The sequence below is a fragment of the Grus americana genome, chromosome 26, assembly GCF_028858705.1.
Source record: "Grus americana isolate bGruAme1 chromosome 26, bGruAme1.mat, whole genome shotgun sequence".
NCBI classification, from domain to species: Eukaryota; Metazoa; Chordata; class Aves; order Gruiformes; family Gruidae; genus Grus; species Grus americana.
Window position 1 is genome coordinate 5,822,024 of NC_072877.1, and position 24,001 is coordinate 5,846,024.

General features: G+C 44.5%; 1 protein-coding gene across 13 annotated transcripts in view; it reads right to left on the minus strand.

Moving 5' to 3' along the window:
• Positions 1 to 126: 126 nt before the first annotated feature.
• The window catches only part of AAK1 (AP2 associated kinase 1), an 88,478-nt gene continuing 64,603 nt past the window's right edge, over positions 127 to 24,001 (minus strand). For 2 of the 13 annotated variants that reach the window (XM_054804376.1, XM_054804374.1), the window contains 5 exons: positions 22,161 to 22,262; positions 20,379 to 20,480; positions 19,496 to 19,606; positions 16,229 to 16,333; positions 127 to 6,358 (listed from right to left, as the gene is read on the minus strand). In XM_054804376.1, the coding sequence (XP_054660351.1) occupies positions 5,199 to 6,358; positions 16,229 to 16,333; positions 19,496 to 19,606; positions 20,379 to 20,480; positions 22,161 to 22,262 (1,580 nt within the window). In that variant the 3' untranslated portion in view covers positions 127 to 5,198. The other 11 variants (XM_054804382.1, XM_054804381.1, XM_054804383.1 and 8 more) reach the window with 10 other exon arrangements.

Genomic DNA, 24,001 nt, shown 5'->3' on the forward strand with positions numbered 1-24,001 from the left:
AAAGGGTAGGGACAGACCGATGGCAGTACCTTAGTAGGAAAAACTCATGAGAAACCAGATTCTTTGTATCGGGCAAAAATATTTTGCACGTGGGGGGGAGAAGGAATGCACACCAGAGAAAGTGTATTGTAATCAGATACAGTTTTAATAAAATGTACATAAGTTTACAACTCGAACATTTCTTCATAATGATTACCAGAAACACAGAGGATCACACCTGGAGTGCAAAACTTGACTCCATCAAATCTGCCAAGTCAGAGGTACTTCCAAGACTGTTAAGAATTACCTTAATAACAGTGCGGTGCGAATGAACCCCTGCTCTTCGGACACGAGTCACAGATTGTTTGTCACAGTTAACGGAGACCACGGACGCTTCCAGCCCCAGCTTCCTGCTCCGTGCAGAAACGAGAGTTTCTTTCGCAGCCGGAGTCGCCGTGTAGCGATGCCGCATCCTACATCAGAGCTCCTGGCCCCGAACAAGCACCCTGCCCTCCCCAGCCCTGCAAACCATTATTTCTCCGTTGGAGAGGAGGGATCGGGGAACACTGGATCATCATTATCCCTCTCATTTCACCGAGGAGTATTTCTAGGTGCGTGTGAGTGTATTTACCCTACCTACAATGGAAACTATGGGCCGTGGCGTATTTTTAGAAGCACTAACACAGCTGATCAGGTTTCAAAATGTGTTTCAGAACTGGAACAAGATTTCACTGTCAAGATACTACTGTAAAAATGCTTTGGAGTCTTTTGGTGTACTGAAAGGCCTTGATTTCACACCATGAGGGGAAAAAAAAACCCCACTAAAAATTCAACTCCCAAACACAAGAGTCTTTGGTGGAAGCTGAGTTAAAGTAACCAATTACCACTTTGGAGTGATTGAGAGTTAGCAATTAAACGGCTCTCGCTCAGTCCTGCTTAAGTCCCACCGAAGATGCACTTCAGGCGCTGTGTGTCATGATCATCGTACACAGCTTTGCTGCTAACGAGCTTAATATCACCTATGTGCTCCATGCATAGTGTGCATTACAGACCGAGCGTGCGCTGGCTTCAAGAGACGAAGGTCTTAAACTTAACACCACGTACGACTAGTGCTGAGCTGACCAGAAGGGAGAGGAGCTACGGGGAAAGTCCCGAAAATACTGCAGCAGGCTGCAAAAAGCGCAGGTTACCACCGCAGCAGCTGGTCCCGTTACGTGTGCTGTACAAACGTCACGGCAGTGAGGCAGAGAGCCAAGCCAACTGGGTTTTTGTTTTTTTTCTTTGCATGCAGAAACTCTGATTAACCACTTTGAAGACAGACTTTTAAGTGCACTCAAGTTGAAGGTGGCAATGGGTAAAGAACGAGTCCCCTTCCCAGCACGAATCTGAGATTGTCGCAGGGCTGCAGCCCTCTGGCTGTGCGTGAGGACCCAGGGCAGTTAACAGAATTTACTACAGCTTTAAAAAAAAAAAATTAAACCAGTGGTTCTGTTCAGAAAACTGACTTCAAAACGCTGCATTGAGGCCATACTGGTCTTATTTCATTAAGAAACCAGTTGTGTGGCAAAGAAAACAATTAGCATTATTCTTCCACATTCATTAAAGACAGTAAGCTTCAGAGACTGTGGAAATGAAATTTCCACTTGCAATTCATCACGCTGAAGCTGCAGCGCTGGCAGTGCAGGATTAGGAGGAATACAGGCTGGAAATAAGAAGGATATCGGACTAACTGCCATTGAAATTCAAGTTTCTGACCATAACCAAAAGTCCCATTACCTTATAGGTCACATGCAGAGATACAAACAAGCTGCCTCCACCTCCCAAAAGAGATTTAAAACCATTTAAGCACTGGATATATGCTGGCAGGATCACTAGCTTCTGGGGCACGGTTAGGTGCTCTTTGTGTAAAGTGCTTGAAGAACATAAAAGCTGTCAAAATGCTAGCTGGAACTTCAGCCTGACCCGAATCAGGGCTGTAAACAAGCCCACACTCCTTGCTGCATCCTCGGTGCATTTCCCCTTTCTCCCTTGGCTGGCAGCGCAGGATTGCGAGGTCCAAACTCACTGACACAAACACGCTCAAGAGGCAAAGGGCTCTGGTCCGAGCGTGAAGGGGAAATGCTAATGCTAATCCAGCGAGACCTGGACGTGGCATTGAAAGAAGTTTCACAGAATTATCCAAAAATCAATTTTTCAAGTAAAAATGAAGGAAAGGAAGGAGAACCTGAATGGATTTAGCAGAGGTAATGCACTGAACCCTCATTTTATTTCAACACAGTACCGGCTCGCTCCAGCGAAGCATCTCCCTGTTCCACAGATTCATCCCTGCACCGCCAAGGCCTGACCTCCCTTCCAGCAGCTTCCCGAGCGAATTTAACGGCTTGAGGTGAAATTCAGCCTCTTGGCTGCATGTGCGGCCATGAGACAGATTGCGTGTTGAAACAAATCTGGGCCCTCACGCTCAGTGTCCTTGGTATCCCTTGAATTCACAGTTTGCTATCACAGTCCTTCTCGGCATCTCTCACCCATCCAATCCAGCAACGACCGACTTGGGGGGGGGGGCGGGATATGTACGTAATTAAAACAAAACCAACCGCCTTTCAGGTATATATTTAAAGAGAAAACTCAATGACAACAAAGTACAATAAACAACAGCTTCGGCTTTACTGAAGAAACAAGGGAAACCCAGAAATTTCTTTACAGTACCTCTGTTTTCAAGAGGTGGTGATGGAAGACAGAAAAACCCCTAAAACAGCAGTATGCACCAATATTACTTAACTCCAAGCGCAGCAGAGCAGGGCAGAAGGTTCCCAGACCTGACCTGGGCTTGGCAGGTGACTATTTGCCAATAACCGGGCTGTGCCAGCCAACGTAGCCTCCTCGCTTGCAGGTATCCTCCCACCCCAGGGCTTTAAGACCTCAGTCCAAGCTTCTCCCTCTCCCTTCCAGGCAATCCTCGCGCCGAGCACGTCCAGCTGAACATTTGGCTCATCTCTTGCAACTAGAGATACTTTGGAGGGGAACTGAATTTGGGGAGGGGAAAGGAAACACGGAGCAACGGGTAACTCCTATTAGTCGTCTCCTGGCATTCAGGGTTTTTCCATCCATCTTCCCCTTAACGCTGCTGGGCTTAAAAGTCGGCAGCAAATCAGCCATGGACTGCGTAACATTCTGCTTTGTTTAAGCAGCCTTCACATGCATCTTTAACGTGCCTGTGGCATTCCTTTAACGCTTATTATTTGGGCATCGGACAAAGCTAGGTACTGGAGACGGTGTCACGTTTTTCCATGCAAAACTGAAGTCTATTTTGGGCTGCAGAAGCTCTCCCGGGTGTGACTCCAGTGAGTTAGGAGGAGCTAGGGCTGATCCCTCTCCTGGCTGACAGTACTTGCAGTACTTTCTCTCCGAGTACGAACACATCAGAAACGGTCCTGATCTCAGCAACCTACCCATTGCTCCAATTCCCCTACAAACGCCCAAAGAACTCAAAGCCACTCATGGGAGACTCCCAAAGGCAAAATGTGTCCTTTACCCTCAACGCAAGGCTCAGGCTCACACGAGAATGAACAAACTCCCTTGGGAAATGGCCACTGCAAGGCTTTAAAGAGACTTGGCCAGATGCTACTGGAATCAATGGGGATAATTTTTCCCTAGATGTCAAGTCCTTAAAAATAAAACCACCAAATTTTTTTCTTGGGAGACACCCTGCAGCACCACCACCCGTTAGGAGGGAGGATTACTGCACCGCAAAGATTTATCAGCGACTGGGAGTCCCTAAACTGGGTATTTTGAAAGCCAGGCAACGCTTACAGGTAGCCTTTGCAGGCCAGAAACAGCAGATCCAAGACACTTATGCAACCAGGTATTTTGCAAAATAAAGATGGGAGGTTTCACTCTTATCTCTGCCTTACATTACTGAAAAGAGAGGGGAGCAAAGTCTGCTTTGTCTCTGCCCAACTGCCAGCCCAGGCAATTTTTCCTTCAAAACTGTATTGGGATTCACTACATCAGTGACTGAACAAACGGTAAGTTTTCTTTCTCTTTGGGAATATGTAGAGACCACGATATTTTTGAAGTAGAGCAACCGTTACCAAAGGAGCGTGAATGGCTTTTGTTTAGGTTCGTCCTTAATCAACAGGAAAAGAAAAAGGCAGAATTTACAGATACAGAGTCAAGTTCTCTGCTAGTATAAATCAGTCTAACCGGATTGCAGCCAATGCTGAATTACACTAAATGAGGTATGTAGATCAGGACATCTATTGAGTTGTTTGCATAATAAATTTTTCCCGTAAGCTGTATTTTTAATACTGTTAAAATACACAGCTCTCTCCTTCACAACACCACAAGCAAATTTCTGGGTCCTACACTTTGGCATAAACCAGACAGAAAATACGCATGTAAAACCAAAAGCTTTGCCTGATCATTTGATTTTCCAAACAACAGCAATAGTAACAGCCTGACAGATTGCTTTGCATCTGAGAGTTTGCAAGACAAGCGACTGAAGGCACTGAGGGTCCTTCCACCGACTCCTCTGGGCTCCGGCACGGACCCCTGGGCAGAAGCACTTCCACGTGTTACACGCCACAGCGAGCAAAGAAACGCCGCACGCACGAAGCCACGGCTCTGCTCCCATCAGCGCTCTGCAAACCCGGCACCAGGCATCGGCCGCACTGCTCTCGCTTGGTGCGTGCATCACCGAACGCACACGACAGGATCGCCCTGGAGCCACGGCTGCCGGGTTTGCCATCACTGCCAGGCAGCGACCTCGCTCTCTTCCACAAGCCCCTGCCGATAAGAAAGAAGTCGCAATAACCCTTTAACCTGTGAAATCGCTTCCTTTCCAGAGCACTAGCAAGTCCCGCTTGACTTGCTCTGTAATTAACAAACCTTTTCATCCATCTTATAATGCATTTCCCCAGCCAGGACCAGAAAATATGGAATACTACCGGTTTGGAAAAGCATCTAAAAATAAATGGGAGGGAAGACAGTGAGAGGAGGAAGGTAAGAAGCAACTGAAAAGGATACGAAGATCCTGAGCGCCAGGCGTTCAGACTAACATAACTTAAAATGGTTCAACTATATATCACTGCAAATAGAGTTCTGACCAAAAAATAATAATTATTTTATATATATATTGCTATGTCATTCATTTCAACTAAGAGGTTCAAGGTCCTGTGAGAGGTGGTCTTAGGGAAGCACACCTCCCAGCTCACAGCAGATTAAGGCTTTTGCTTTCCCGCTTTGGAAGGAAATGGTGCTGAAGCAAAGGGATCCCCGCCAGGCAGCTCTGTAGTCCTGGAAGAGAGAGGGGCAACAGAGACAGATCCTGCTATCACCTGCCTGTTGGTCTGAGAAACCACTTTGTAAGCAGCTATGGGCTTGACTTCGAGACCCTGCCCATCTTCTGGACCGTAGTGACGGGAATATTTTGACAAGGATTGCGGACGGAAAGGTTTGTTAACCACGGAGCCCAGCACAGCTTCCTGGGGCAGCGCGTGTCCTCCCTGGTTTCTCTCAGTGGGCATGCCGCCCTGCTCCTGCAGCATGCCTTTAGAAGGGATGCTTTCATGGGTCTCCATGGCTCTTACAGAAGAGGGATGAAGATTGCTTGGTTGAGTAAACCCGGCAGAGGGATATGGAGATCTCGCCGAGGCCATGGACCCGTGCGTTGTCAAATCCAGGCCCGGGAACATCAGGTTGGCTCTGTGTCGGACATCGCCTCCTTGACTTAGGAAAACGGGTGGTGTGAACGGTTCCGTAGACATACTGTGAGAAGTCAACTCTTCCACGCTTTTCTTTTTAGTGAAAGGGGCTCTCAGAAATACATCCGTTTCTTCTGGATGTTGAAGAGCCATGTTGCCCTTGGAGATAAAAGGAGCTTTGGTAAAGACATCCACCTCATCGGGCACTTTTCTCGAGCTTCGGAAAGGAGCTGTGGCAAAAACATCCGGTTCGTTAAAAACCTCCCCGGTTTGCGACTGGAAGGCAGGGAACAGCGTCTCCCCTGCTCTAGTCTGGGAAGACTGGGAGTGGGGATCTTCTTTGGAGGCCTCATGTCTCTCCCTGGCCACAGACTGCAGGAACCCTGCACACAACTTGCAGGCTTCCTCCTCCTCTTCTGAATCCATCAGTAAAGGCCTGGACCCGCTGCAATCCAAAATATCTCCTTCGTGGTCTGTCCCCTCTCCTTCGCTGCTGTAGAAGGAGCTGTTGCTTGAAGGACCATCTCTTGTTAAGTAGTCTGCCTCTGAGTTGTGCTGCGTTTTAACCTCCAGCATCTCAGGCTGACCCTTGTACAAAGCAAGTCCATCACTGCCAGAAGGTCCTTTACAGAGTTCAAGAGCTACAACTGGGAATAGGGCCGGATCCCTCTGCAGACCTAAAAATGCAAGAAAAGAGCATTACTCAACAAGCTCCATCTCCTTAGTCATAAGTAAGAATGAAAGGTGCTTATTACACAAGAAACATCATGCCGTTCAGATTTAAACCACCATCACACATGGAAAATGGGAAGGAGAGGGAGGGCAAATAAAAGAAAATAAAAATGCCAGGGAAGGTATTTACGACACACAAACTGACACGCAACTCGATGCTGCCTCACAGCTTGGGGACACCACAAGTACCAGTTTTCAGAAAGAGATGGAAGACGTTTGACACACGAATGGGCGCACCCAGCACTCTCTCAGCACCATTCCACAAGGTTTTCTCTGCCACCCACGACGACGACCACCACCATCGGAGAGGTTTGCACTTCGTTAACACTGCTGCCTGGAGTGAAGCTCCAGCAAACAGACAATTTTAGTCATTTCATTCTGCACTCTTGCTTGTTGGCTGCCCTACAAGCAGGTCTATAGCTTGGCTTAGCCCCTATTTCTGTGAGCCATCCCATGGATACACGGAGTTACACTGGGGCGTGTAAAATACACGGGGATGCCCTACAATCTGCTAAAACAACGTACGCATTTCAAAGAATGAAGGTCAGCCTATCGCTTCTAATGCATTCTGGTGACTATAGAAGCATTATTTTAAACCACTGCAAGACAAATTATTTTAAACAATCCATACCACGACTTCAAATCAAGTATCTAACGGAACTATAACAAGCTGGCTTGCCTCTGTGTTAGCGTAACGAGCCAGTGCGGGGAGAGGCTTGCTGTTCCGCTCTTCTCCACTTACAAGTGCCCAAGAAGGGGTTGGTTTTGCCTTACGACTCACACAGACAGAACAGAAGATATCTTACCTTCAAAGAACTACTGGCAGGTTAGGAGTATGTCATTGGACTCGTGTTAGCAAAAGGATAGGAAAAAGGCACGTGAAAACTAAGCAGTATGATTGCAGGAAGAACGAGGAGGGTGGGGAGGTGGGTTGGCCGATGGACAAGCGAGATACTAACCACCCCACCCTGTGTGACAAAATAGCATCATCACCCAGGTTAAAACTCTGCCCGGGTTAATCATCGACATTTGCACACCTACCGCAGCCCGCAAGGCACCGTTTCTTGAGCGCATCTGTAGATGTATGCAAGTTAACCCATTCTCAGTCACGTCTCACAATTAAAGACACAGTAGTCATTCAATAGGCATCAAAATCGGTATTTATTGGGAAACTATTCACTTAGATACATTACACTGCTAAACAAAGCCAGTGTAGATAGGTGAACATTTTGTAAGTTACTCTACAAAAATACTATCTGTCTTTCCTGAAGCCTATCTGTTGTCAGCAATGATTTAACCTTAGACGCTAACCTCAGATTACAGGAACGGCAGTCTGCGGTGTTTTCTTCCGGGAGGCTGCTTATATATTCACCAGGTATTATTCAGATTTTTGAGAGTACAGGCTGAAGCAGAGCAAGGCCGGTTGCCACATCACACAAATGCCTCTGAATTACCCAGTCCTCATTGAAATATAGTGTACAGGAAAACAAGGGAAAAGGCATTTATCATGGCGAACACTATGCCAATGCAAACCACTGACCCACTTTTCACAAGAACAGCGCAAACAAGTCATTTGATCAGAATTTTCTTTTTAAAGAGTTACTTGTGTTTAGTAGGTGCCTATGTTTGTGTAAGTGATGATGTTTAGGACAGAGTAAGAGGAAGGTTGGCAGGATATAAGCCCGTTTGCTTAGGACAGGAGCAGCATGTGTGTCTGAACTTGGAGGCACTGTACAATAGGCAGAATGCTCTATTTTCAGACAAAAAATGACTTTTTCCCAATACTTTCTTGCTCTCTTTGCCCACCATAAGTGAGACAGGCACCAAATGCTTGGAAGAAGTTTTCTCCCTTGCTATGGCCAGTACAAGAGTTGTGGATTTACTCCGGGAGGAAAAAACAAAGCGATGCTTTGGTCAGAAATCGTTCTGGCCTTCAGTCAGGAGCTGGTTTCATGCAGAGCTGCTAGGCAATACGGCAAGAAGGGAAAGGCCCTTGACTTGAAAACAACAACAATGGGCACAGTGATATTAAAACACGGTGGGTTACCTGAAAAATTTGGAGATTTCCTGACCAGAGAGGAGCACCACCTACACTCTCATGTTCTATTTTCCTGATGTTGAAGGAGGAAACCTGGCTACCAGACACCATCCCACAGTAAGCGGTCTCAGGCACCTTTTCTTTCCCACCTTCTTGGGTTCCCTCTGTCTCCTTTGGCAGAAAGCAAAGGGAAGTCCCAGAAGGAGCCATGGAAGCATCACTGCAACAAGAAGGACAATGCCATGCCAGCATTTTACTTTAGCTAACATCTGGGTGCGTGTCTAACTAGAGAGAGAGCGGCTTGGACATCTCCTCTCATAGTTGTTAATCTCCTCTGTTAAAAAAGGTCTGAGCTATGCTTAGACATCGAAATGTGCAATCAAACCAAAAAAACCCAAACCTCTTTGTGTAGTTAGAGCTAAAGAGACAAGGTCAGTGCGTTCCCATAAGCAGCCATAGCTACAGGCTTTGCAGACATTTCAGAGGCGCATGCTGCATAACTTCTAGGATGATGGAGAATTTAAGTTAGCCAGCGCCGATGGATGCTTCGGCAGGTCTGAGACCCGAGACCTGTTTCATGTGAAAAGGCATGGCGGCTTTGTTTTGTGTTACAGAAAAGGGGAGAAAGGGTCACTCCGTGGGCTGGTAAAGGACAAATCTCATGAAACTAAGACAGTGCCTTTTTGTTTGATGCCCTGTCCCTTCTCTGCAATGTGCTGGCTCCTGTTCACACCAAGAGCATGCTATGCAAGAGGCCTGAAAAGATACAGGCAGATGGTTTGCTTGAATCAACACGCAAAGCACCCACAGCCCCTCATGCAAAAAGAGATGCCTCTTCTGCAGGGGTAGCATTTCCTAACATCAGCCTGTGCCAGGACGGACGCTGTTGACAGGCAGCTGCCTCTTTTGTCTCCTCCTCCTCCAGACTCCTGAGATCTGTGTGTTACTGCGTGGGGAAGCATCCCTTATGCTTTCAATTAATGTTCAGGTTTTAACACACACGCTCCTAACAGCTGCAAGCTTTACAGCAGAAAAATCTTTACAGAAGCTTGAGTTTATAGATAAGGTTTCCCTGTACAACATTCACGTAGAATTTTTTTGTGCCAGGGTCAGATATACACATTAAAGACACAACTCCTAAACTATACTCAGGCTCCCCTTCTGCAGGGAGAACCTTAGTAATAAAAACACTTATCACTTGGTACCCTAGGAATACACCCTGTGTGTATTCAGATTGCGAACTGGAGAAAAGACCCTTTGAGTTACAGCACTGACACACGGAGTTCCTCCATCTTTTAAGGAAAACGGGGCGCTGAAGTAGCAAAGTACTGAAATAACTGACAGGAAAGCTATAAAAGATTTATTCACCCTATTACAGGGGGCTGCAAGGAGGCAGAGCAGTCACCAAGATGATGATCTCATTTCTGGAGCAGAGCCCAAAACAAGAAGGTCAGGGGAGACGGAGGTATTCCTAGAGTCTGAAGCTACTCTTCCACCGAGTAACTCTCCTGCTTTCATCAAGCAAAAGTCAGGAAGGTTTTGACACATGGTAACAGGTAGCTAAAAATCAGCACAATCACTAGTATGCAAGATTACTAGTCTAGCATTTAAAAATGGGTCAAAAAGACTTCTCATTCCTTCATTCTTGAAGTGACAGAGGTTTTTCCTTGTATTCCCGTTCCTAGAAGCACTGTCATTAAACAATTCAGAACTACCCCCGTACAGTGCTTTCAGCAAGGAGGTATCAAAGCAGAACACCAAAGGCCAGCATCACCATTACTATGTCACTGGACAACAATTTGGACAGCAGAATTCAGCGTTTCTGCCCAAAGTCCCCGCACAGTGGCAGAGCTGGGAGCAGATCTGGGGTTCTGTGGATCCAGAAGATAAGGAATTTAATGCTCTAGTTTTGGCACACTTGTACAGTCGTTTGCACCGTGCAAAGTGAGACAGGGAAGGTGTTAAATGCACCGACCTCGCACACCATATTCCAGCAGTTTATGAACAAGATTGACCAACCAGAGACTGGTTTCCCCCCCCGTTTGTATTGTGCACGAGCCAAGCGTTACATACCCAAGTCACTTTTAAAATGCAGCCTGTGACTGCCCAAGAAAAACAGAAGGTGAGTTTTTAGGGGTTAAACTCCCTCCTGTGCAGGACAGGAGCACAAGTCTCACACATCAGTAATGTCCTTAAAACCAGCCCAGCCAAGCAGCCCCCCCCCGTCATCCCAAGGAACAACGAGATCTGATGCTGCGTGTGGAGCGTGTGCTCCTGTGCGCAGGCACGGCTGTCCCCGGAGCACAGCTTCCTTCAGTTATCAAAACAGACAACACAGGAACAAAAAATAAATACAAAGAAAAACCTTTCCCCCGCTCCCAAGTCTATGTTTCCTGCTGGAGTGCTGCAGTTTTAACGTGCAGTGCCCACACAGCTCAGCACAGAGAAGTCCCGGGAACTAGCCTCACCCAATTCCTGGTAGCCAAGTTAACCGACAAGCCTCGTTCACCAGAGCTCTCCCCCACGTCCCACTCACGCTTCCCTCACATCCATGCCAGCTACTCCCCAACTCTGACCAATTCCTATGAGAGTTCCTGAACTAGAAAATGTATTGGCTAAAAAGAAAATAGCTCACTCCACGCAGACACGCACACACCACGGGCTTCATGACATTTTCTGTAGTCAGAGGCCCACATGCTCCACATTTTATGTTTGCTTGGATACCCCAAAACTTGCTGAACTCTGTCTTTGGTCTGAATCAGATCTGAACTTTCATCGTAATAACTTTTTTTTTTTTAAATCAATTTTTAAATAACATAGGTTTGGAAAGTCACTGGAGGCAATATGCTGTGAGCTTTCAGGCTGAAGAATGCCATCATTCATTCACAAGAATCCCCCTCTAAAATTAATTTTGCTCTACACAGAGATTCACTCAAGCTGCCATTTGCTTGTGGTAAACGGGCTGTTAGAGGATGCAGGTGGTCTGCCGCAAAGCCAGCAGTGCCAAGATTCTTCCACCCATCTCTCAGTCTTCAGCAGGTTGCAGCCCTGGCCAAGTCCCAAGGAACCCCATGAAGACTTGGAAGCTGCAGCACCTCCTGGTTTTGGGACAGATGCTCCCAACAAGCGGATATTGTCGATACAATACACATTTGCTGATCTCTGAATTGTGGGTGTGACACTTGTGCTCATCCGGTTACAAGATGAACTGGGGAGATTTCCAAAGGCAGAGGCAGTTCAAATCCCAAGACCCTTCAGAGTAAGCGAGAACCAACATCTAAGTTCCAACTGTTCTGTGAACATCTTGCTACCCCCAACCCAGAGTTTACTCTTGCATCCAACGCACAACCTTGACTTAAAAGGAAATTGCTCCGTGTACTGTGGCTGCACATGTAGTATCCTATTGGGAGAATCCGTCAAAACAGTTAATGCCAAGAACACTACTACAAGCTCCAGCCCGTTAGGGCAGAAAGGCTCCTCCATCATCCCAACGTGAACGAACAGCACGTACCGGGCCGAGAGGAAAATCACTCTGCAGTGATTTTGCTGACTGTAGGTTTGTATTCTGTTACTCAACAACACCCGACCCTACAACCCTTAACAGGGGACAGAAGCACCTCCTGTGGGCTTGAACAAGGCTCCAAGCATAATTACAGGAGAGAATCCTTCTTACACCACTTTGGGATGCTGGGGACCAACCGTCACCCATGCGGACACCGGGTGACAGTTCAGTTTGTTCCTTCACAGCAGCAGCTTTCACACAAACTCCTCAACTTTTAAGCAACGTACCAACACTAACCTAACACCTGTGGGACAGTCAGATTTTTTGGACAGCTTAAAATTAATCCCAAATATCCACTCATTTCACCTCTCTTGCATTTTCTATTCATTACACAATTAAGTGGCAAGTACTTTCTGATGAAGGAGGTCTAGATAATAGACATCTTAAAATGTATGCTTCCATTGTATTGGATTTCCCACCCAGATCCATGAATAGCTACTTGAGAAAGCAATAAACATTCACATCTGCTTATTTAATAGCATTATTAACAACCCAGTGCATTTATAATTTTTTCCAGAACCCTTGAACAAGTGCCATTAGATTTAAAATCTTAAACATTCTTTAAAAGTACTTTAATTCACAGAAATCTTTGTTTCTAATATACAGTAGATGGTTACTTTTTAAAATCCATTCTCTTTTCATATAATCTCAGTATCTGACTATACAATAACTTTCTATCTATAGCGTCTTCTTGTTTTCCAGTCCAGCTTGCCTGTGCTTTAGGAATATAAAACAAAAAAATAATAGAGTTCTATCCACAATTTTACTAAGGTCATTTCCATAGTTCTCATGTAAAACTTCTCTTGGAAAGTGCAGTATACACATGTAATGATACAACACACTTAAGCAATACTTTTATTATTAAGTGTAGGTTTTAAAAGAAGAGTAATGTAGAGCAGACACAATTGATGGTAGTTCTATTTACAGAATTTGTTAAACTAAGTGTTGGGGTGGGGGAATAGCGGAGAGACTGGAGATAGGAAAGGAGTAGTCACGAACTTTGATTTCTTTCCTTCTTAGCGAGAGGTCAGTACATACATATTTCAGTCGTTCAAACTTTCGCACATGAGAAACTGCACTTTTACTAATACAGCTACATACACATACACAAGGTTAGCAGTAAGCTATTAATTAATCCACTACAGAGGAAGAGTCCTTCTGTTCAGAAAGAGCTTTCAAATACAAGATAGAAATTCCGGACTTCATGACCAAAAGGCAAAGAAAACAAGTTTAGCGTATCCAGCTAGTTGACAAAACTAAGCATGTGAAGGGAAAAAGAAAAGGTAAAACCCATCGAGTTGTAGCAGCACTTATTTCAAACCATCTGAACCAAGTGCATGCTTGTTCCACAAAGACTGAAGAGTGGAATAAAGTCCACAGTAATCTTTGTCTACGGAAACAAATGGTTCCATACTTAACTGGTTTGCACTATATGCAGTTACAAGAGAAAACGGGGAACCCAGAACAGATACCAGATGCTTGACTAAAACCAAGATTAAAAATAGACAAACAACCGTAAGACAATTTGTTTCATACACAATTTACAGTAGGTTGGGGGGGATTTTCTTTTTTTCCGGTCAAACACAGAAAAGAAGTCACAGAAAATACATCTGCTGCTGCCACAATGCCCTTTTCACCCAAAAAAAGGTCAACAAAATGCTAGTCACAGCCATACTCACATGTATTTGGTTCGAAACCTTGTTGTATTTCACTTAGGGTCATTTTTGCAGCTTTAACAATCTGTTTCTTTTTTTTCTTTTTTTTTTTTTTCTTTTCTTTTTTTCCCCTCCCCCAAGGAAGCGCAGTTCATTCACAAGCAGGATTGTTAAACAGCAAACCATTAGCTGGGGGCAGTCCGGAAAACTCTCTTCATATGCACCATCACCAGAGGTACTAGGCAAGACTACTTCAAAGGAATTCGGTGCTTTCTCCTCCTCTGAAGCATATACTGGCAATTTAGAATAGAAACATCAGCTCTCCTAACCTGTGTTCTGCAGGAGAGGGACGTCCCTACTGATTTCACCTGTCCCCTTCCTCCTGCCCATTCATCAAAAAACAGGAACAAAACAAAAAAACAAACCCAAAAACACAAATGCAAAGATTGAAACACAGTTGTTCACGCACTACTCTAAGGAGAAAGGAGTCTGTTGTATGCAGGGATCATACATCAGCTACGATTATCTAATTCATTTACAGTTAGGCTTTCCACGGTGCTATGTGTACATCTCAGCAGGGCGGCTATGGATGGTGCTCCCTTTAGACATAGGCTATTAAAGACAGGTGCAGAAGGAACCATAATAGGTTTTTACCAGCTTTAGAGAGGACTACCTGGAAAACCGAGACAGAATCTTTCCCAGGGCATGGAAAGACAGGGAGAGAGGTGGGTGACTGTCTCCTGTTGGCAGATTTGTTTTTCTTTTAGTTGGGGGTGGGGGGGAAGACCAAAAGAACCACAACTGAAGGTAACTCTTCTGGAAATGAAAACGGAGGATTAGGTACGTTACAGAAACTGCGTCTGCTACTGTGTCACTGCTACAGGTCTATGAGCTGATCCACCAGCAGTAAAGACCTGGCTATGTTGGGAAGACTGGACTCAGAGCTTCCACTGTTGTTTCTAGAATGCCCACCTGAAAGTGTGAGAGATAGGAATTCAGTATTGAACAGGACACACACACACGACAGTTTCAGATGTTCGAGAGCAAGCAAGCAAGCAAGCAAGCAAGAAGTCAAAGCAAAACAGAAAATTTGCTCAAGCTCTTCTCATTACTTGCATCACAATAGCAACAACATTCCCCTGCTTGCTCATCCACCCTCTCCCCACCCCTCAAACCTAGACTTGCATGAAAAAACATCATGGCAACCAACAAATCTCTCCAAACCATTTCTTTTTCCCCCCAAGGTTTACATCCAAGCTGCAGAATTCTGTCCTTACTAAAGGATCTACAAAGCAATTACAAGAACTCCCACAACCTATAGAAAGGACTGTTCAAAGCTTTAAATCTTGAAAATTAGTTGCTGTTTTAAGAGCATCTTTGAGTTGCCAGCTACTTCAAGGAGAGTTGAGCTATCATGTGGCTTTCTATAATTGGTGCTTTGATACTGAAGGAAAGATGCTCCTCTTATTCAAGGTAGCCTATCTTGGCCCAACTTCGGTAGAAATCTCCTCCGACTTTCAGCAGAAGCAGAGTTTCTAATGTCTGAGAGCTTTTTCTAATGAGCGCCACTCTTTGAAAGTCAGCATTAGAGGCAGAGCAGGTATACAGCACATTCCTGCTGTAAACAAAAATGGGACTTAGGGAAGTCAAAGTTCTGCCAAGCTAAAAAAACCCAACCAAACAAACAACCAAAACCCCAAACCCAAAAACCAAACAAAAAAGGGAGCCCTGGAGTACGTTTTTAAACCTATGCTAGCCTATCAAAAGCTGTAATGAAAACCTTTCACTGGCCTGCCTGCAGAGAGAAGACCTATTTGACTGAGCAGACTGCAAAACACTGCCTACTTCTGTTCCTATGAGAGCTACAGAATGCAGCACTGTTACTTCTTTTAAGGAAATAGTGCTGCTTCTTATACTTAACCCTACACAAGACTGAACTGTTTGCAAAGGGCATGTTAATGTGATCTAGGTGATAGGAATGCTGTAAGAGGAGGAACTTTCCAGTCTGTCCTAAGGACTCTGCTCAAAGCTCTTCAAAGGAGGTGGGTACTGTCTACCAAGCTTCTCACACTCAGTTCCCACAAGCACCTTTGAAAGTTATCAGTCTGAAGTGAAAAACCTCACTTTCAGCAGGAGTTTTGGAGTTATAAAGGATTATCATCATCTCCCTTTCTCGCACCTCATGCCAAGCTCACTTAAAAGCTGAAGGACCTCCCTTCCATTGGCCCAAACAGCAAATAACGTTGGAGAACACAGTTCTCCATTGTACTTTAACCACAGAGATGTTTGTGTGCTCTGCCTGGCAGCCTGGTGGAAATTACTTCATGGAACCTAAAGATGCTTGCCACGTCTTATCTTTTCGGACATGCAATCTTCTTGCCAACATAATCTAGAGAAATTTCAAGGCCAATGTAAATCAGAGAAAGACTAGGCTCACTAAATACTACAATGACAGCATCTTACAGTTTACGATTTGAATTACTTGACACATGCTGCAGCACCAGTGCCCCAGAACTTTTCCTTTTTTCCTTCCCTTTTTCACCCCCAAATCCTGGCTTACCTTGTGAATTTTTGGATATCAACACTGGAATTGGGTCAAACTCATCTTCTGTCACTTTTTCAGAGCCCTCAGGAGCATCAAAGCCTGATATCAGGTTAGTATCTTCTGCAGCGTAAAGGAGAAACAGAAGTAAAGAAGCAAAGACAGCAGAGAAGGCTGGTTAGAATTGCTAAGAAGTGTTAGAACATCTTTATGTTTTCAGAGACAGGGTTTAGAAGCAGGAGTTTCATTTTAAAAGGTGAAATAAAGTTGGTAAGTCTTTGGTAAAGAAGGTAAGAAGCAAGAGAGCCAATTAAATACAAAAGTGGAGGGGAAAAACACCAATACAAAACAAAAAGCAAGCCAAGTCCTGAGAACCAAAATAACATTTGGCCAATCTGAAGGCTTAACAATCGGCGGAGTTCAAAGCTGTGGTAAAAGCCTGGGGCTTAAGCTCCCAAGGACCGAAGGTATTCTTTGTCATCATCCAGTGGCTGTCAGACTGTACTAAACGGTTTGAGAGAGCAATCTGGCTCTCTGGTTACCAGCTCTCACGTACAGGGGGAAGAAAAGGGCTAAGGAAAAAAAAAACAAAACAAACCCCACACAGAAGAAATTCCAGTCATCTACATGAGACAAAACCCCTGAGCTTTCACCTACAGTGATAAAACAAGAAATGTAATATGAAGTCAGATTTCCAAGAAGTTTAAATGCCTGAAGATGTAACTAGATACAGAGGTTTTTTTAAAGGGCCCTAGAGCAGTTCTAGCACATAATTCCATTGATTTCAAACCACGTCAACTGCAGTTAGACACTTGGCGGGAGGCACTTTCAACAATCTCCACAGCAGAGGAGACATTTATCTGCCTTATCAGGCAATTACATACCTTTAGGGACTTTCACACACTTGCTGTGCATCACTACTTGTTATTTTAGACACCTAAAATACCTTCCAAAGTCTGGTCCTCAATTACTACATGAAATGTTTCTGAAAGCCTAGCAAGGACATGTACAAGTCGATGGTTTCCGAGGAACAGGAACATTCCTGTTTGACTCCTACCAAGAATAAAAGCTCTCTACCTAAAGTTGACAAATATACTAACAGGTTTGGGGTGAGATGATGCAAGAAACCACTTCTGGAAAGTACACTGTCCTCTGGAGAATCAGGCCCAGAAAAAAACCCCACAATTTTTATAGAAGACTACCCTGTAAAGCATCAAAAACCCAAAGATGTTTCGTCTTAATGGAAAGTCTCACCTTGTCATCACTCTGTCTCTGGAGTTATTTATGTGTGGCTGTTCTTAACCTACCTGGGTGCCTTTGCAAGCATCATATTTCCATTTCACTTCAGTCATACATACAATTGCTCATAGCTCTGGAGTTTGCTGTACAAGAAGCTACTGAAGGAGCACTGCTCAATTACGGACTATCTTTCCCTAAGGAGAGCAAAAGGCTGGCGAGTGTCCCTATTTGGACAAAAGTCCTTCAAAGGCATTTGAGCTCGCCTCGGTGACTATGTATCACCACAAGCAGAAAAAATTCTCCCCTCTCACATGCACGCAGTGAGTTAAGGAATCCTGAAGGCTGAGCAAAAATTCAGAGGCCAGAAAACAGCCTGGTAAAGTACAAGGGAAAGGATGGTGTCGCATGGTCAGAGCATTAATCCATGCCGTTTTTTCAAGGCCTCCTGGTCCCACTGATAACTTGCAGCATTGCAGTTCCACAGGCTGACTGTAGCCATAGCCAGCAGCATCGGCCCCACAGGTGCTGTACCTCACCAGAGCCAGGATCAGATAAAGAAAGCAAACAAAAAAAAAAAGATTGAGACAGATGTACTCTTAATGACCACACCCAAAGCTATAAAAGCAGGGGTTGAAAACAAGTCATAAAAGAGTTTTGGAAGATTTTAATATTTCGCTCCCCCTTCCTGCTAACGGAAGTCTCACTTTCCTCATCAAATGTAAGCCTTTCTCATCCCGGAGGGATCAGCAGGGCAGCCTGGGAGAACTCATGCAGGAGTCTGATAATTCATTTTCTCATTAAGTCACACCAACAATGTTTTGGCTTTGCTATGTTCCAGACATGGAGTAATAACTGCTCGACATACATTTCAAGCCATTTACTCAAAATAAAGTGGCATGAAGGTGTATTATAGCAATGAGCAATTAGAACAACTGCTTGTTTAAACCCAATAGCTCTATGAAAAACACAAACTCATTTTGAAGTGCCATCAAGTGTAAAAATTGATTACAGACTGTTTTTACAGTGATTCCTCTGAGGACAGATCATTTTCTGTTGCTATAGGGATACTTATCAAACGAGCTAAGCAAAACCCATCGTCAAGGGGCACCCAGTAGTTAGCTTTCGTGCTCTGGGCCTCTCTTTTCAAGGCAATAAATTTCGGATTTCATCTGGATACTCTGCAGCTTGGGGAAAAAAAAAAAAGCCATCCGAGTTAGAACCCAGCTTCCCAGGGCCCTCTACTCTTGCTTGTTAGTGGAAAGAGAACAGAACTCTCATCACAATTTCCACAACTCTGCTCAAGCTCAAATATTGATTTACTGCAAGGGCTGATCTGCAGCTCTTAGGAATTACCACACACGTTCTGCTTCTCTTCTGCAGCTCTGCTTTTTTGTGTTACTGTGAAACTGTTCCATTTTTCAATTGGATGTTGCACTTAGACTTTCATTCATCTTTTCTTTGACACTATAGTTTGACTTAAGAACCTTCCCTTGATAACCTCTGAAAAGGAAAACATTCTCCAGATCTGAAAGAGCTCAGTCACATGCAACAGACATTAACTCTGAGAAACAAAAAAGAAATTCCTTTTGTTTCAAAAACCTGTGATACCAGTATAGATGATTATCAGGCTCCTTTCCAGAATTAGTAATGCAGCATAAAACCAGGTCTTAAATCCCACGTGCAAAAAGCAAGACGAGAGTGCATTCACTTTCAAATCTGTTGTTGCACACAAAAGCCTACCCTATCCTGTAAGCCTACTGTACCCCTTCTGCTGTATCCCTGTTCCATGAAAGATGTCCCGTCTTGACAAACCTTGTCTCTACAGTCAAGGTGAATACTTTTGTCTACGTTTTTCCCTTAGTACTTCAATGTGCATTCCAAGTTTCACCAGCTTGGGAAGAAAAGAAAACAAAACAATGGCTTGGGGTGGGGAAACCCACCACAAGAACACAGGTCAGAGCACCTGCTTGTGCAAACCCCTATCAGCTTCACTTCACAATAGCTAAAGACCACATCCCAGGTGTTAGAGACAGAGGGAGAGTTTACCTTTGTGAGGTTGAGCTGCGAAAGCTACGGGAGCAAACTCATCCAAGAGGTCAGCAGCAGGGTTAGAAAGCAGAGAACAGTCAAGCAGAGAGTCTTCCCCAGTGAGAGAGTCTGAATCCAGGTTACCATCCAAAGGCCACAAGGTAGCATTAAACAGGACACAAATGTTGTTAAGCTCATGTTCTCACGTTCCCGTTCTGTCTGCTTAGTGTACAAACAGAGCTTCCATGCAAAGCCAGCACAAAACCTACCATTTTTTGTGATGGAAAACATTTCTTACTCCTCTGCAGCAAGGGCAGAGGGATTCCCAACATATTTAGCAACATATAACACGTTCTGTGGGGCTAACTGCCCTCTAACGCAGAGGATACCACAACAAAATCCCACACAAGTGACAGGTTAAAGTAGGGGGTGAGAAGAAGGGGAGGGAAAGAGGGTTGTGAGGACTCTCTGGCAAAACTAAGTTTTCACAAGAGACCTCTGAAAAGATGTTGAGTCCATCTGCTGCAAGAGTGGCCAGATCAAGGCTTTCCCAATAAGAAAGGGACATGAATCGTTTACTACCATGTCCCAGTGGAACAGGTAAAAATCAGTGACTGCTCCAGATTTCAAGAGCACTTCATCGGGGCAATACTCTGGCACCCACAGGTCTGTAAGGGTGGGCTGAAGGAATACTGGACCGTTCTTCACAGGGAGATAAGTAACATTGACCTCAAGGAACCATGCAGCATCCACTTACAAGACACACAAGCAAGCCCAGTTTACACTGGTGGGAAAAAGCATCAGAGATGCTCAGGTTGAAGCAGACAGTGCTTACCAATTTACACAGCCCACACCAGTACAATGCATCCCTGCCCCCCCAACACCCTCCTGCCTCACCAACCTGTTCTGTTGGAGGCAACCGACTCAGTCTGTGACACAAGGCGTTGGGGCAATGGAGCCTCGAGGCCCGGTATGAGACTCTCAACAGCTACGTCAGGTTTTCCTTTCCAAATGTGCAAAACACAAGAGCAGAGATGAAGCCAGAGGTTAGTTTGCAGGACACAGCATAGGAAGCAGTTGTCTGAATCCTTTAGTGACCCTCTAGTACGTGTCAGCTATGCTGGCAGCCACAAGAGGCTGAAGTTTGACTGACATTAATTTAATCATGAGGGAACACTGTAACACATTAGCGTTTGTTGGGTTTGAGTTTTTCTGTGGGATTTTTCTTATTTAATTTGTGCAAGCCCAATTTGAAATATCCAGGGGGTGGGATGGGAGGTTAATAATGCCTGCCTTGCAGCTGAGCAGGCGGCCTGGGGCTGGGCAAATAACTACAAGCTTTTGCAAAATCCTTTTCCAGAATGTATCAGGTTTGTGTGGCAAGGTTTTGGTCTCTAGCCAGGGTCAACCCACCACACAGCAAAAGGAAAACACTGACCTTTAAGGATCCCCTTGCATTGGAAATAACAGATCATTAAAATACCTACTGTGGAGCTCTTAGCATACTCCCAGGCAAGCTTGTAAAAAGTCAAGACATGGGATTTATTCCCCCCCCACTTTGAGTGCCCAGTGGAGCAAAGATTGCAGAGAGGTGACAAAGTTTTGGAACTCAACGTCTTACTGAAAACACCAGGGCCCAGTATGACCTAAAGGTGATGGCCATTATGTGCATACAAAAGGAGATGTTTAAAAAGGCTGGGTAGAAAGTTTTGTGTTTATAGAAACTATAAAGGGGAGGGGGAGAGACATGGAAGATAATGGTCACAGTCGTACCGGCCAGGTATAATGCTCATCTGTGTCTCTTCCTCAAGGACCAACTTCAAGGTAATGACCAAGAAGTTAAATTAAAAGAACAAGGATGCACTTAAATGCTAGGACCAGAAATTGGTCAACCTAAGACAGATTAATGAATATTTTTGTTTGCATAGCAGCGTGCATGTCTGTGATTTGCAGGATCATTACCTAAGAGCATTCAGACAACTGCCAAAAATTGCAAAAGGGAGAAAAAGTCTTCAGGTAAGGTGACTCATTTCCTACCTTTCTATTCAAAGCAACAAAGTTGCAACCAGCTAACCAGGGGACCCTGGCTGGGACCCAAAACCACAAAAGCATCTGATTGCAGCCAACTGCAGCCTGCAATTATTAGTCTTTAGTACATTTGGCAAGTAGATCAAAATATGATTCTGCAACACTCAGATCTTTATACTGCCTGGAGCCTGTTGCATCTGGGCTCATGGCAGCCTAGCAGGTTTATGCCCCAGGTCAAAGGCAATGCTGTCGTCCTCATCCTGCTGAGGGTCCATGGAGAGACAGGCAGGCTCAGTGCCTGGGCCATGGTTACACACAAAGCGTTTATCAGAAATGGAGGGACTTTTTGCATCTTCTTCAGTCAACAATTAACTTTCTTCTACCAAGACCAGAAGAACACGCAAGGCACAACCATTGTGCCAAATCAGTAAGCCCAGATTTTAAATGCAAACACCAAAGTTTTCACTGTTCAGATGCTAATCTCATGGAGAAAAGGCAGATCTGTCTCAGCATAATCCATAACTTCCTAGCACACTGCGTTTCACCAACATCAGCGGCTGTTTTGAGCCCCGCGGGGGTAAACGCGCAGTTATCATGCGGGACAAGACATGCCATGTAAGACAGAGGGGAGGAGGCACCCTGAGTTTATTTTTACCATTCACAGCATCTGACGTGCTACCGAAGGGGTCAGCGAGAGGCAGGATATCAGGGAGCAGAAGCGCAGTCTCAGGAGATTTGAGTCCCTCAATCAGTTTTTCTGGGTTAAGCGGGAAAAGGAGGAAGGCAGGCAACAGAGAAAAAAAGCAAAAAGAAATACAAGAAGACAACATTATTCAGGTGCTCAGTTCAGCAGCTCATACTCCAGTGTGTCATCCTCAAAAGAGCATCTGCACAATATTGTGTGCAAATAACACCATCACTTGGAGATGTTAGAGGGCAACTATTCACCAGCAGGCCATGGTCATTTAAGACAACTGAGGACATCCTCGCCCACTATGTGCTGCTCTCCCTAAGGAGCCACTGCAAAATAGCATGCAGTTCTTTCATTCCTACCTAAAGCACAAAAAGCTTAGCATGACCCACTGAAAATCAAATTATAAATAAATAAATAAAAATAATAAAAATAATAATAATAAAAATAATAATAATAATAATAATAATAATAATAATAATACCACCTGCAATTTTTCCCCTCTCACCTTTCTATGCTGGGGAGGTCTTTGTTAGTCTTTGTATAATGAGAAGAAATCAAGAGATGCTCAGAAGCTCAAGGTGCTAGAGCTAGGTATACAACACCTATTTGCTCAAGAATGGAATACTTAGAGCCCGTAAAAGCTTAAGCAAACCCAGAAATCATTGAGACACTACAGTGCCAGACATCAGACCTTGCCCCTGGGTTAAACAGCTGTCTAGTTACCAATTAATTATTTCAACTATCAGGTTTCAAATCAGACATGTCATTCTCAGCAGCACAACTCCTGTGGTTCCCATTATGCTTCATACAAAGAAATTTAGATAGCTTGGGCAAAAAGCTAATCTCAGTTATTAATCTAGTGGATGAGTGATTTCGCAATTGTACTGACCAGGTTTTCAATAATGAGCTTAATTATTTAGCCTTCACAAGGGTTTCTTCGCAGAACAAGAAGATAAAGAACATTTTCAGGATTTGTTAGAAGTAATCACCTTCAGTAAAACAGCACTGATAAAATTTGCTCCGCATGGACAAATCTGGCCATTTCAACTTGTTGGAATGACTGCACTTATAATCTAACACTAGAATGAGCTGTGGCAGGGCCACAGCTATACCTTTACAAAGTTTTTACGTCTATATTTTACGTTTTGAGTTCAAAAGCTGGTGTTATTATTTGTTATTCAAAGAAAATGTGCTCAGAACTGCACAGAAGCACAGGCTCTGGAATACTGCCATATAAAAGACTTACCATGCTGAGAAAGCCAAAGAAAAGCTGAAATTGCACTGCTACATATATGGTAATAATATCAATCTTTTTTTATTGGCCTATATAAATAATAGTCTAGTGGCTTTGGAACTACCTGTCCAATGCAGGACAAATTCTACTCCCCATGAAAAAAACTTCACAAGCCAACACCCTAAAGCAACCAGGAGGGGAAGGAAACCTAAAACACAACCCAGGAGGCAGCTGTTACACCATTAAAGGCCTGAGGAAGGTCAACTGAAAGGAAAAACCTGATGGGAACAGCAGCCTTGAATGTACTCGAAACCCTCCCACCTCTGTGAAGAATACTCAATTTTAAAGATCGGATTTGCCAAAGAAAATGCACCCCCAGCTACGGAGGTACCATCCTTGGCTTCTCAGCTGCACAACAAAGGGCTTTTTCCTTGGATGAATGGAGAGGCTGGGAGAAGGGCTTGGCAACAAAAAAGGTGTTGATGCTACCAAAAGGGAGCTAAGGAGGATGGGACTGATTATAGTGTGTTGGGAAACCATAACACAACACAGACTTGGGGACAAGCCA